A 12,128-nucleotide genomic window follows, 5' to 3' on the forward strand; every position below is an offset into this window, starting at 1 on the left:
TGCAAGCAAAGGGGAAGGAATATTAGCATGACCACTTCCTCAGACTCTGTCCAAGATCTTCCTATGAACATTCAATTTGTTTCCAAAGATAGCCAGCAACCTCACTTTCATTAGAGGTGTTGTTATAAAGTTTATCCTTCAAATAAAACAAATTAAGCTCTTTCCTGTGAGTCTTCAGTGAGTTGTGCAGCTAGAAATTAAAGATGCTAACACACTTGTTACAAAGTCAATGTTAACCATCACGTTCAGGCCAGCATCCCTTCATTTGATTTTATTTAGATTTATAAAACATCAGTCTCAATGCATGAGATTGTCATGTTTGCTTGCAGTGCCACTGCCCTCCCAGAGTCTAATGTGTTGCAGTGTAGACTGAATGTGAATGGCACCGTCATCACTGACTCCTGTTTTACATGCACCCCATTTTACCGTAAGTAACTGCAGCGTTTCAGAATCAATGAGTGAACTCTCACATCAGGTGAGGAGAGAATCACTGCATTCCCACAGATCCTGCCACTATACTGGTAGGGAGAAGAGAATCAAGCTTGCGTTCCTGTACATACCTCCCTAGAGGCCATGGACAGACAGAGTGAGAGAAGAATTGTCTGATCCTTGTCAATGTCACTTTGCCCTGCTGAGTGTTTCAGAAGCACAGCCTGGATACTGTGTGTGTGTGTGGGGGGGGGGGGGGGGGGGGGGAGAAGAAGAAGAAGGAGAAGGAGGAGAGGGGAGAGTTATCAATGCAGAACATTGCACACTGTGACCTGTAGTTTCTACAGGTCATGTCTCTATATTAAAGATGAGGTCATCTGTGATTTACTCCATTTTATAGACATTGATTGTAGCCATCAAGGCCCCAGCAAGTTGCCAGTGTAGCTTCTCATCTGGGCAGAATCTGAGCACCCTTTACCATAAAAGACCTTAAAAGCAGAAGTCAATGTGCTTCGGTTATTATCAGATCAAATTTCTTCATCTCTTATAAAAGAGAATTTCTGCTTTCAGACCATCAGCTGCATCTCCCGGCTTGTCATCAGCATGCCCAAGTTTCTAGGGCAATACTGATGCAACAACTAGAGCAGCTGCTTCCCTATGTCCATCATTTAATGATCACACTTCCCCTGGGTAAACCACAGTAACCAGCGGAAAATCATTAGTTCCCTTCCAGAGTACACAACTCCTGCAAATCATCTCCACGCTGGGGAAAAGTGTCCCTGAAGCACAAAGAAAGTTAGAAGGAGAGAAGAATACCATCATCCTACGTCAGAAGTGCTGGACTTCAACAGAAAGCCCTGAAACATTTCCGGGGTCACCATCCTCTCCCTTCATCCAACAGACTAAAAATCTTGGGCTTCCTCTTTTAAACAATGTTTTAAGCAAAGCTTTGTTCTAGTAAACGCTGCTAGGCTGACAATCTGGGAAACTCTATACACACAATTATGGCTTCGAGGAGAGCAGTTTCCCAGTGAGGCACCATTCCACTTCTCACACCAAAGTGCCTCACCCTGGCCTGAAGAGACCATCTTCAGAGATAAGCTCATGGCTCATTCAATTCTTTGTCCCTCTGCAGAAGTTGCAAGTACCTGAGGACAATAAATACTCATGGTTATGATTGTTTGTGATGTGGGCACTTAACCAGGAACTGGACTGTATTTCACACACGCCACGGAACCCAACCAAAAAGTAACAAGTTTTGATCACTTGCCACCTGGGCAGGATTTGTACTAGTGACCTAGCTGTGAAGTGCTCCATAACTCACTAAAAGCCCCTGCAGCCACCAACTCCCCATTCCTTTAAAAAAAAAAAAAAAGGCAGGTGAAAGTAATCTTTATTTCATTCAGAGTGCTATTTGCCTTGATTTAGATCTCCCTGTTTAAACCAGGTTTCAGAGTAGCAGCCGTGTTAGTCTGTATCCGCAAAAAGAAAAGGAGTACTTGTGGCACCTTCGAGACTAACCAATTTATTTGAGCATAAGCTTTCGTGAGCTACAGCTACAGCTCACGAAAGTTTATGCTCAAATAAATTGGTTAGTCTCTAAGGTGCCACAAGTCCTCCTTTTCTTTCTGTTTAAACCAGTTGCCCTGACTTCAGCTAAAGCTAATAGGAAGAGATGAGCAGGAATGAGCAGTGAACCATTACCACAGAAAAACAACATTGTGATCTGTCAGCGAAAGCATACATAGCAAAAAACCTGCTAGCTAGGCATTTTATTTCTGAGGGCTCTAAGAAAAGCATCTTGGCAAGCACTGGTATCAGTGCAATAGCATGCAGCTTTCAGGCATGCCTCTTAGCACAGGGCACCCAAATTAAATGAGCAACAGTAAAGACTTCTGGGACATTTATGCAAATCAGGTTGGTTTTCCCTCACGCTCATAGCTCCATCTTAATCCAGGTCCCTGTACTTAATACTTCAAAATATGGACAGTCACTATTATAAACTACAAAAAGAAATTTCAGTTACAGTACTGACAAATCACATGACTTGTTTTACAGATCTCATTGAGACCTAAATCAAGCCAAGTTTGAAAATATTATTCAGTAGGTTTAAAATCTGGAACATTTAAAGCTGAATGACCTCGAGTTTGGCTTAGACCTTGATTTTTTCCAATGTAGCTTTGACTCAAGCTAAGAAATCCAATGAAAAAGCTTGAACATAAACTTTACAGACAAGCATTATTAAAGGAAAACTGATTTCCTAGTTTTGAAATTAAGTTGACATTTTGTAAATCTCATTGAAACTTAAAAATCAAACCAAGATCGAAGTCAGACAGTAAGCTGTCATACGTACACAGGTAATAAGAAATACCTGTTTTTATTCTACTATATTATGCATCCAATGAAGTGAGCTGTAGCTCACGAAAGCTTATGCTCAAATAAACTGGTTAGTCTCTAAGGTGCCACAAGTCCTCCTTTTCTTTCTGCGAACACAGACTAACACGGCTACTACTCTGAAACCTGTATTATGGTTGTAAAGGTTAAAAAGTTGTTATATTAAAAAGCTATAAACATAATAATGGCAAAGGTAAAATAGATCTTTCAACCACAGCTCTTCATCTCTTCATTTTTGAAAGACTGATTACTCAAGTCCAACATTACACCACCTTGATTTTGGGAGTGGGGGGTTAGGGAGGAATGAGGTTAAGCACAATTTTAAAAACAACCAAGAGTAAAAGTTGCTAAATGGGAATTTGTAAATTCCAGAACCAGGATTTACTGGTTTAATTCCTTCTGAATGCAGCTATTGGTTAACTCTCCAGGCCCAAATTCTGGGCCAGAGTTTAGTTCCATCCAAAAAATAGAGTACAACTCAGTGCCTAGCAGTTTGAAGTAACTTAGCTTTAGATTTTAAAAAAAAAAGTTACAGCAATTTCTTCTGTGGATACACTGAAAAAAGCTAATGGTTCAAACAACATCAAGCTTGATTTATTCCTTATACCTCAGACATCTACACAAGAAGCCAGGCTTGAACAAAATTGGCTTGGTTGATAGAGGTTTTGTGCAAGTATAACTCAGAGTTTAAGGATTGTTTTCCTTTTATTTTTAAAGACTCATACAGAGAATTTAAAATAAAAACAGCTGAATTGATAGCAATCAATCTTTCTAGATCACTGGATCAAGACCAAGTAAAGCGCGGAAAATTTCATTCCCAAAATAAACATTTCAGAAAGTTAGAATTAATGGGGAAAAGGATTTATAATGGAAGATGGCAACCTTAACTTCTGGCCTCCATTACTGCATTTTAGACTGTGTTCTCAAAGCACTATACAAAAATCAAATTTTAGTTTCATGTAGACAAGTATTATGCCTATTTTATAGATGGGAAAAGTGGGGGATGGAGAAGTTAAGTAACTTGCCCAAGGTAACAGTGACTCAGAATCAGAAGTACAAACAAGGAATTCTGTCATATACTCTCTTCCTCAACAGCCAGACAGCAATCATTGTAGTGTGCCTTTTCTACTTGAAATCAAGCAGTGCCATAAACCATGTGAGGAAAAATTGATGCAATCTGCAAATTCTCTCTATTCAAAAATATTACTCATAACTGCCCTGGCACCAAGCCATCCACTATTGCACTGAAGAGACCATAATCTGCTCTTCTCCAAGTAATAAACTCCTTCTCTCAACCTCCCCCACCGCCTTTATTCTTTCTATATAGATTTCCCTAACCAGCACCATCCCAAGTTTCATAATAGTTGTTCCTGGAAAGAACCCTCTGTACTTTAATCTGTGGTTTATATTTCCAACTACAAATTGACGAGAGGAAAAAACTATGATGACTAAGCATATTTCTATCCACTAATTAAGGGTAGAAAATACAGGGCTTTCTTGCCAGGGAGTTTCTGCTGTATTGCTCTTCATTCACTTCCCTGATTAAGACAAATATATTTGATCAAGTGAGTGAGTGACGCAGGAAGAGAAGGCAAGGGAGAAATCAGATCTCCAGGTCAGCAGGGGGCACGGTTTTATTTTAATCTGAAGTTTAACAACAAATATTCAGCTCACATTTCAACATTTCTTGGTTTATCTTTGCTCCTTCCAAAACAAGTGATAAAACATTGCTGTGTAATGAGCTCATACACAGATATCATCCAGAGTTGAAGATTACAACCAAGAAGCTTCTTAAATTCCCTTTTGTTTCTGACTTTCACCAGCTTTCAGCCTTTGCTGGGGTTTCTCTGGAGGCAGCCAGCAGAATGAAGCCGAGCTCGATTCTTCTCTCTCATACATCTTATTTTAGAGAAGCACATTATCAGACACGCACGCCCCCCCCCCCCAACCCCCACCAAAGCACTTCTGTGGAACAGAAAAACTGTACTGGATCTCTGTGTAACCATGCTGTGGGAGAAGCCATTCTAAATACTATCTGGGAGGATGATGGCAAAGAATTTAACGCTATGGGATAAGCCATCTGAATTGCAGGCTGACTGTGTGCCTCTGAGTACAAGAGTAGGAGGCTTTTCATGTCAAGGTCACTGGCTCAACTGCGGTCCAGCTGGGAAGAAAATGAACCTATTACTATCTGATGGCTGTACAACGACCTGTGTGAAATGAATGTTTTAGTCCCAGTCTGAGGCCTAGCAGATAGGGATCTGCTTCACAAAAACCATACATGCAGTTAAGTGCTAATTAGACCTTTGTTACCCAGCTCAGCAAGAGGATGAAAAGGACTATGAGAAAGTGAACACTCCTCTCTTTTAATGGTGATCCCGTGTGAGTGCAGTGAAAAGACATATTGTGGAATAAGAAGTTAGCACTGCTCAGAGTCTTAGTAATCGCCAGTCTCCAGGGCGGTTGATTTAGCACCTTTCAGTTGCCAAATAGACCTTTGCCCTCAAAGGACTCGGAGAATTTCTCCAAGTGGGCTAACAACAGGTCCTTTAGGCCAGAGAGAACTGAGGCACTGGTCTAGCAAGAGGCAGCCTGGGTGTTGCACTGTATCAAGGAGCAGCTCTAACATCACCTAAAATGCATGGTTTATACCCTGAGATGGAAAGTATTCAACATGTTACAAGTAGTTCTAATGTTTAAGAAGCCTGGTCTGAAGGAGGGCTAGGAAGAATCATGAGCTTTGGGTTGGAGGAGTATGCTCTATGACAGGGACTACCTTGTGAGGAGTTAAAAGAACTAAACAGATACACAGTTTGGCCAGATTGAGAGGACACATGTACACATATTTGAAGAGTGCACGCACTAAGGAGGGAGAAGAACTGCTTAGGGTTGTGCCAGGAGATGTCACTAGGAGTGGTGGCATGAAATTAAGAGAAGGAGATTTCAGGCTGGATATCAAACATTTGTCAACAGTGAGAACTATTAGACTGCAGAATAATCTCCCAAAGGAAATTTCAGGATACTTTTCAAAGTAGACTAAAAAAGAGCATTGGATAATCACTGGAAATCTTTAAATCAAGACTGGACGTTTTTCTAGAAGACATGCTTTAAATCAATCGCAGCTATCGGACTTGGAGCAGGAATTAAAACAAGTCCTGTGGCAGGTTATGCAGGAGGTTAAATTAGATGATCACAATGGTCCTTTTTGGCCATTAAAAAAAAAAAAAAAAAATCTATGAAGCTATCCACTAGGGAACAATCTCCAATCGACTCAGGTTTTGGGAGTACATAGACTATACCTAATAGTTCCCTTCCGCTTCTCCCCCACAAACTTCTAATTTATGGGATTCTGAAATATAGATTGTATCACGTCTTTCAATTAATGAAATTTCAAGTAGGTTTTTCCCTTTAAGTTTCAGACCACGAATTTACTGTAGTAAATTCATTTTTATGCAGCACTGAGCAAAGAAACAAGATTGCCTCTGCCTGCAGCCAGCAAGTCGTGCCACCACTGGACAGAATCTGGAGGGAGACATTTTCCCATAGATATTCATGGAAAAACTTTTCATAACAATGCCACATTTCAAGATCATTATTGGTGGAGTTTGTGTGTGCAGTCTCCAGCTCGTATATAAAAATCTTACAGGCCTCCTTCACATTTCACAAGGTGTATACGTGCAATAAAAAAAAAAGTTTTCCTTGAAACACAGCCAAGCTCAGACAAAACAGATCTGGGAGGAAGCCAGGTTACAGGAAAGGACTTCCAATCCAACAAGTCCCCCAGCTCCAAACAGAAATCAATAAAGACACAGAAGGATAGTCCTACAACCACTAAAAGCTTTCATGTAACACTCATTAAGGACTTCCTTTGCTGAGAGAGTTTCTCTATTTTCTTATTTATTCCCCTCCCCCCACCCCCAAAGCATGGACTCAGGATATGGTCATAGTTTGAGCTTGTCAAATTGGAGAAGATTGGAACACTACAGTTGTTAATTGTTTAGATAAATAACCTGATTGTAAACCACCACCAGCAGTTAAAATGCCTTGCTGGTCAGCAGTGACGGTTCTAAATGGTCAGGAATTCCAGATGGTGAGGCAGCACTATTACCGAACAGAAGATGGGAGCATCCTTCGGAGCGAGTCAGAGTTCACCCCCATCAGGCCTCCACTTAGTTCAGGATTTACTGCAAAGTGGCACTTTCTAGCTTTTTCAATCCTCCATGGACTTCTTCCAACTCATGTCAAGGACCTCATCTCACTACTCCCCACCCATTGGCTTTTGTTCCCTTCACACCGTCTTCATGAGTGCCTTCCCTTCTGCAGAGTTTGCCATGTGGAATAGCCTACCTTACCTTTCTGCCTCTTGACTTTGACCTCGATCAAGTCAAACTCTGTGCATAGGCGCTGGAACTAGGGATGCTGCCGCACTCCCTGGCGTGAAGTGGTTTCCATTATATAACGGGTTTACAGTTAGTTCAGTGGCTCTCTGCACCCCCACTATACAAATTGTTCCAGCACCCCTGACTCTGTGCCCATTTTCTCATCAGTAAAACAGGCATACCACCTCTTGTCTGACATGGAGGAGATATAAGGGTAAATTAATTTGCATAAGCACCTTTACCGTTATTGGGCACTGTCTGAGGCCGGTGAGATATCTTCAAATCTGAGTAGAAACATTTCTCCTCGAACTATGCTTTTTAATTTCTCCCTACCTTTGTTATTCATCTATGTAACTATTACTTCAATCCATACTGTATCCTGAATTTAAGTTGTATTTTAACCCATCTTTCACGTAAGCCAACCATAGATATTCATTCCCCCTAGAAAGCTAGGTGTATTGTATCTGCCTGTAATCATTCCTCTAAATTTCACTCGCCTGTCTGAATCCAAGAACAGAACAAAAAGGCACAAGAGATAGGAATGGAGCTAGAGGAAGGCAGGTGTGGTATGCACTCTCATGTGTGCCCCTATTCCTAATGATAAGCAGGACGTCTTTTTGGTTTGGCATGTTTGCCAACGTCCCTTCTAACTGAGCTTGACTAGTTCCTTTTTCTCCACAGATGCTTCAGTCTGGCAACACCAGCATTTCCCATCCAAACTGTATTCAGACAGTTCAAGAAAAGGTCCCAAATAAATAACCTGCAGACAAATAGGATTTTAAAATGTCAGCTAATCACTCAGTCAAAGTGAGGCAACAGGTCGAGATGCAAGAGAGCTTTTAGAAAAGCTACTACTCGGGGGGACTGGGAAGGCCAGTGCAGACGATATTACAATCAGAACCAGATAAGACTGTGAAATTTGTTCATGTGCCATGAAACTTGAATTGCCAATGTGAAAATTTTAAATCAGCCTTTGCTATTTGCCAGATTTATTTTGGGAAACAGCTTTTTCTTCTCTTGGAAGAACTGAAAAGGGAAATAAGATTCTCTTTTGGCCAGGAAAGATGGCAATGCAACAAACAGACCCATCCCTTACAAGCTCACAGGTTTTCCTCCATACTGTGGAGATTAATGGAGTGCCTTTTTTGTCAAACTGTTTGGCATGAATACAAAGTGACACATATGAACACATTCAAAAGAGTCGTATTAGTGACACCCCCCCCCCTTCTCGGGGGGAGAGGGAGGCTCTGGGTAGGGGAAAAAGGCTCGCCTTTTCAGGCTTCTTGTAGTACTCGTTGTACACTGGCAACACAAGCATTCAGGTAACACGCATCCTGCTGGAGCGATAAGCCACGAGCCGTGGTACTCTGAATGGGACCAGAGCATGGGTAATGTCTGCTTTTAGAATGATTGTTTTATGGTTAGAAGCAAAAAGGGAAGAGGGAGTAAAGAGTAATGCCTAGCAGTGCTAGTTTCTGAGCCCTGCACAGTTGCAGTGGAGGACATCGTTTTATGATGACTGCTTAAGGCTTAGCCTGTGGTCCTTGCCATAAGATGTTTCAGATTTAAATACCGGCTGGTTGAGGATCATTTCATTATTATTTGGACAACTGGAAATGAACAGATCCTAGTTTGTGCAAATGTTTGTCCTCTCACCAAACCCAGAATTCCTCTTCCCCAAAGCTTCAGATACTGTGCACCTAATGTGACTCTGGGCCGTGCGTGGGACCACAGAGAAGGAGTGAGATGGTGCAAGGGGAAGGAACACATGGGGAACAGAGATAAAAACAAAGTTGCTACCTGCATTGATACATTAAAAAAAACCAGGGTCAATTTGCCCACGGAGCCGTTAACTTTGATGGAAATGCTCTTGGGGAATCTGAAATATGTAATCACTAAAAATTCAGTAAATTGCCAGTTAAACCAACATCAACATCTAGAGCAGCCTCAGCTCTTGTATAATCACTCAAAACCCTCCCAGACGGTTCAGCACCATAAAAATGTAACAATGCAACGTATAACAAATCAGAAATGCACCTATCTGATGCCTCAGTCACACTCAAGTGCACACAGACATCATACCCATGGACAGACAACATCCACGGAAATAGTTTAATCTAGCAGCTAAGGTTGTGAGTTTGAGTGTAATTCTGAGGAACAGATGCATGCACTGCAGTTGTGTATTTGCTGAAATTCAAAATACCAAGTCACACTTTGGAGTCCAAGTATGATTGGGTTTTAAGATGTTTGGGTAGTGGTGCATGCAAGCAGAGGCTGCTGCAATGTAAAAGTTGGCTTAACTGGCAATTTCCTGGATTTTTTTGCAATTATATTGATAGGAAATGCACTTGGGCAATTTTACTCCAAACTAATTAAGTTTGCTTTAGAACAGAAATAGGATTCTCCATGGCTTTTTAGCGTTAAAGCTCTCCCAAAGCAATCGTTATATACCAGCAATATAGTGACTGAACTGGCAAGCGTAGTAGTAGCCATTCTCCACTCAGAGATAGGTCATGCCACGGGAGACTTTCAAGCCTGTATTAGCGAAGGAAGGAATGTGGGCCAGGACTCCAAGGTCAGACACAGTTCATTTAAAGTATTCCAAGATATAACTAGGCACAATGAACAGCAGAGAAGTGCCAGGGGAGTGCAGATACGCAACATTCTAGCGACCATACCCATCTCAGCATGGAGATGCTCTCAGATCAAGCTAAGGAATAGCAGCAATGACCCCAGAGATTAGGGACACTGCCACAAGCACCATGCAGCACTCAGCTCCCTCCCAAAGCACATACATGTATACACTGAATTCTGTACTGACCTGAGGTTTGGAAATCTATCTGGATGGGATTGGATAAGCCGTTCACTGCCTCTCGCCACATGCCACTGCCGCCTGGGGACCAGGCGGTCACCACGCAGCGATACAGACCAGCGTCCGACATCTGCGTTTGGTACATCCTATAGCGGAACTCATTCTCCTGAACCTTCTCCAGGACCACACCATCCACTCGGGCCTGGTCTGTCCAGTCTTCCAGTCTTACCACCGAATCCTGGTTCAAGGAGATTATGCGAGTGGTTCCATTAGGGTTTGACTGATCAGTCAGTGGCTTTTCTGCTGTAATGAGAACAGAGTAACGCGGTGTCTTGATGTTTTGGGAAGACACTTTGCATATCATCTCAAAGGTGTGTCCTGCCATGAAGAACGGCTTCAGTTTCACAGCCTCCACTGTTAGTGTATAATCTGAAAGAGGGAAGGAAATCAGAAGCAATAAATAGCAGTCTGCATTTATGTAGCACCTTACAACCCAGCAGATTTTCAAAATGCTTCACGAACAAAGTAGACACAGTCCTAGAACACTTTGCCTATTGCTGGTGTAGTGTGCAGCTTGCTATTTATCAACCTACACTGTTACATAAACAGCTTAGGATAGGACACGAAGAACATTATTCCTGACAGACACCGCAGAGAAACTGTGACAGGTGGAACTTAATTACTCAAGTCAGATGTGGCCAGAATATCAAGGATAGTACCCCTACATTTGAATAAATCCCTAAAGGGATCAGGGCCTCAGTTTTATGTTGCTATAGGAAGTGCCATTTCAGATCAAAGTGCTGGGGCATTGGTTCAGCACCAGTGATTCAAAATGAAAATTACAGCCTTTTGGATCAACACCAATTCCTGCAGCACTATGGGTTTGCCTTGAAGATCCATTCAAGTAGTGTCCTACCCTTGCAAGATCAGCTGGGATCAGAGAATAAGGAGGGTTGGTTACAAAAACAAAAAAGTCCCCCTCACACTTCTACATATAGGAAAAAAATCCAGGATAGATCTTCCTCCACCGCTGGACTTCTCACCTGTACTCTACTTATTTGTCTAAATCAGTCAATAACTAATATTGGAATGTTAGAAGTTGCATATTTGACATAATTAACTACAATAAAAAAAGAGCAGAGGACTTGCCCTACATTTCCCTGCTCCTTCCCAATCTCTGGGAGCCTGAATCCTAAATATCCCTTATTGACAGGATTTTCAAAAGTTCTGCATGTAGGAGGGGAGCAGAGCCCCCAGACATGGAAAATTTGAGCTTAAGAGCAAAGAATCAAAAAAGTTATAGGCAAAAAACAAAAATAAAAACCAACAAAAACCAAAGACCAGAGGTAGATAAAGGTAGCGGAGTTGCAAACTTAAGTATATTGTTCACTACTGGGAAAGATCACACACTTGAGAAGGGTCCTACTTTTTGAGGCACTTAAGACACCAAATGCCATAATATCTATGTCCTGGTCTGCACACAGAAATTGCACTGGTTTCACTAAAGTCAATTTATAAAAGTCAGTTAAATAGTTGTACAGATGCATCAATTTACAACTCTCAGTTTAGCTTCCACCAGCACATTTTACAAACAAGGTGACATTTCCATGTTTAGATAAGAACTTTGCACTAGTTACATTTCATAGAACAAAAGAAGTTATATGAAGGCCTTGTGGCCAATCTATGAGACAAAGAGCAACTAGGGCTCCAATTCATATCCCTTCCATAAGGAATACAGGGTTCTGTTAACTTCCAACAGTGTCCTAGTTTGGCGGAAGTGGGTGGGAAAAGATGACCCCAATATCATCTTTCCAGCTCTCATTGCTGGGATTGATCCTCCATTTATCTCATGAGCTATGGCTCCTTCCAGTGGAGAGAGTACAACATACCCACCCACGCATTATAAGCTGAAAAAGCCTCTGGATTGGCATTGCCCATCCCTTCTAAACAAAGCAACATAGATCCCTAAAGCATAACCCCCTGAGCCATTTGGGAGACCATATTAACCTGGTCTGCGTGAGCATGCTTTCTGTCTAACCTTTGCCTGCGCCACACAATGCCAGTATATTTAACTTGTCAGTCAACCCACACGAGTCAAGGTATCTATTGGTTAT

General features: G+C 41.7%; 1 protein-coding gene across 1 annotated transcript in view; it reads right to left on the reverse strand.

Annotated features, from left to right (window-relative positions):
• The window catches only part of PTGFRN (prostaglandin F2 receptor inhibitor), a 99,856-nt gene that overhangs the window by 21,094 nt on the left and 66,634 nt on the right, over nucleotides 1–12,128 (reverse strand). The window contains exon 6 of the mRNA XM_084646872.1: nucleotides 10,024–10,443. Within this exon, the coding sequence (XP_084502998.1) occupies nucleotides 10,024–10,443 (420 nt within the window). The remainder of the gene's footprint in view (nucleotides 1–10,023; nucleotides 10,444–12,128) is intronic.

This window comes from Lepidochelys olivacea, assembly GCF_965140295.1.
Source record: "Lepidochelys olivacea isolate rLepOli2 genome assembly, chromosome: 1".
In the NCBI taxonomy this organism is placed as follows: Eukaryota; Metazoa; Chordata; order Testudines; family Cheloniidae; genus Lepidochelys; species Lepidochelys olivacea.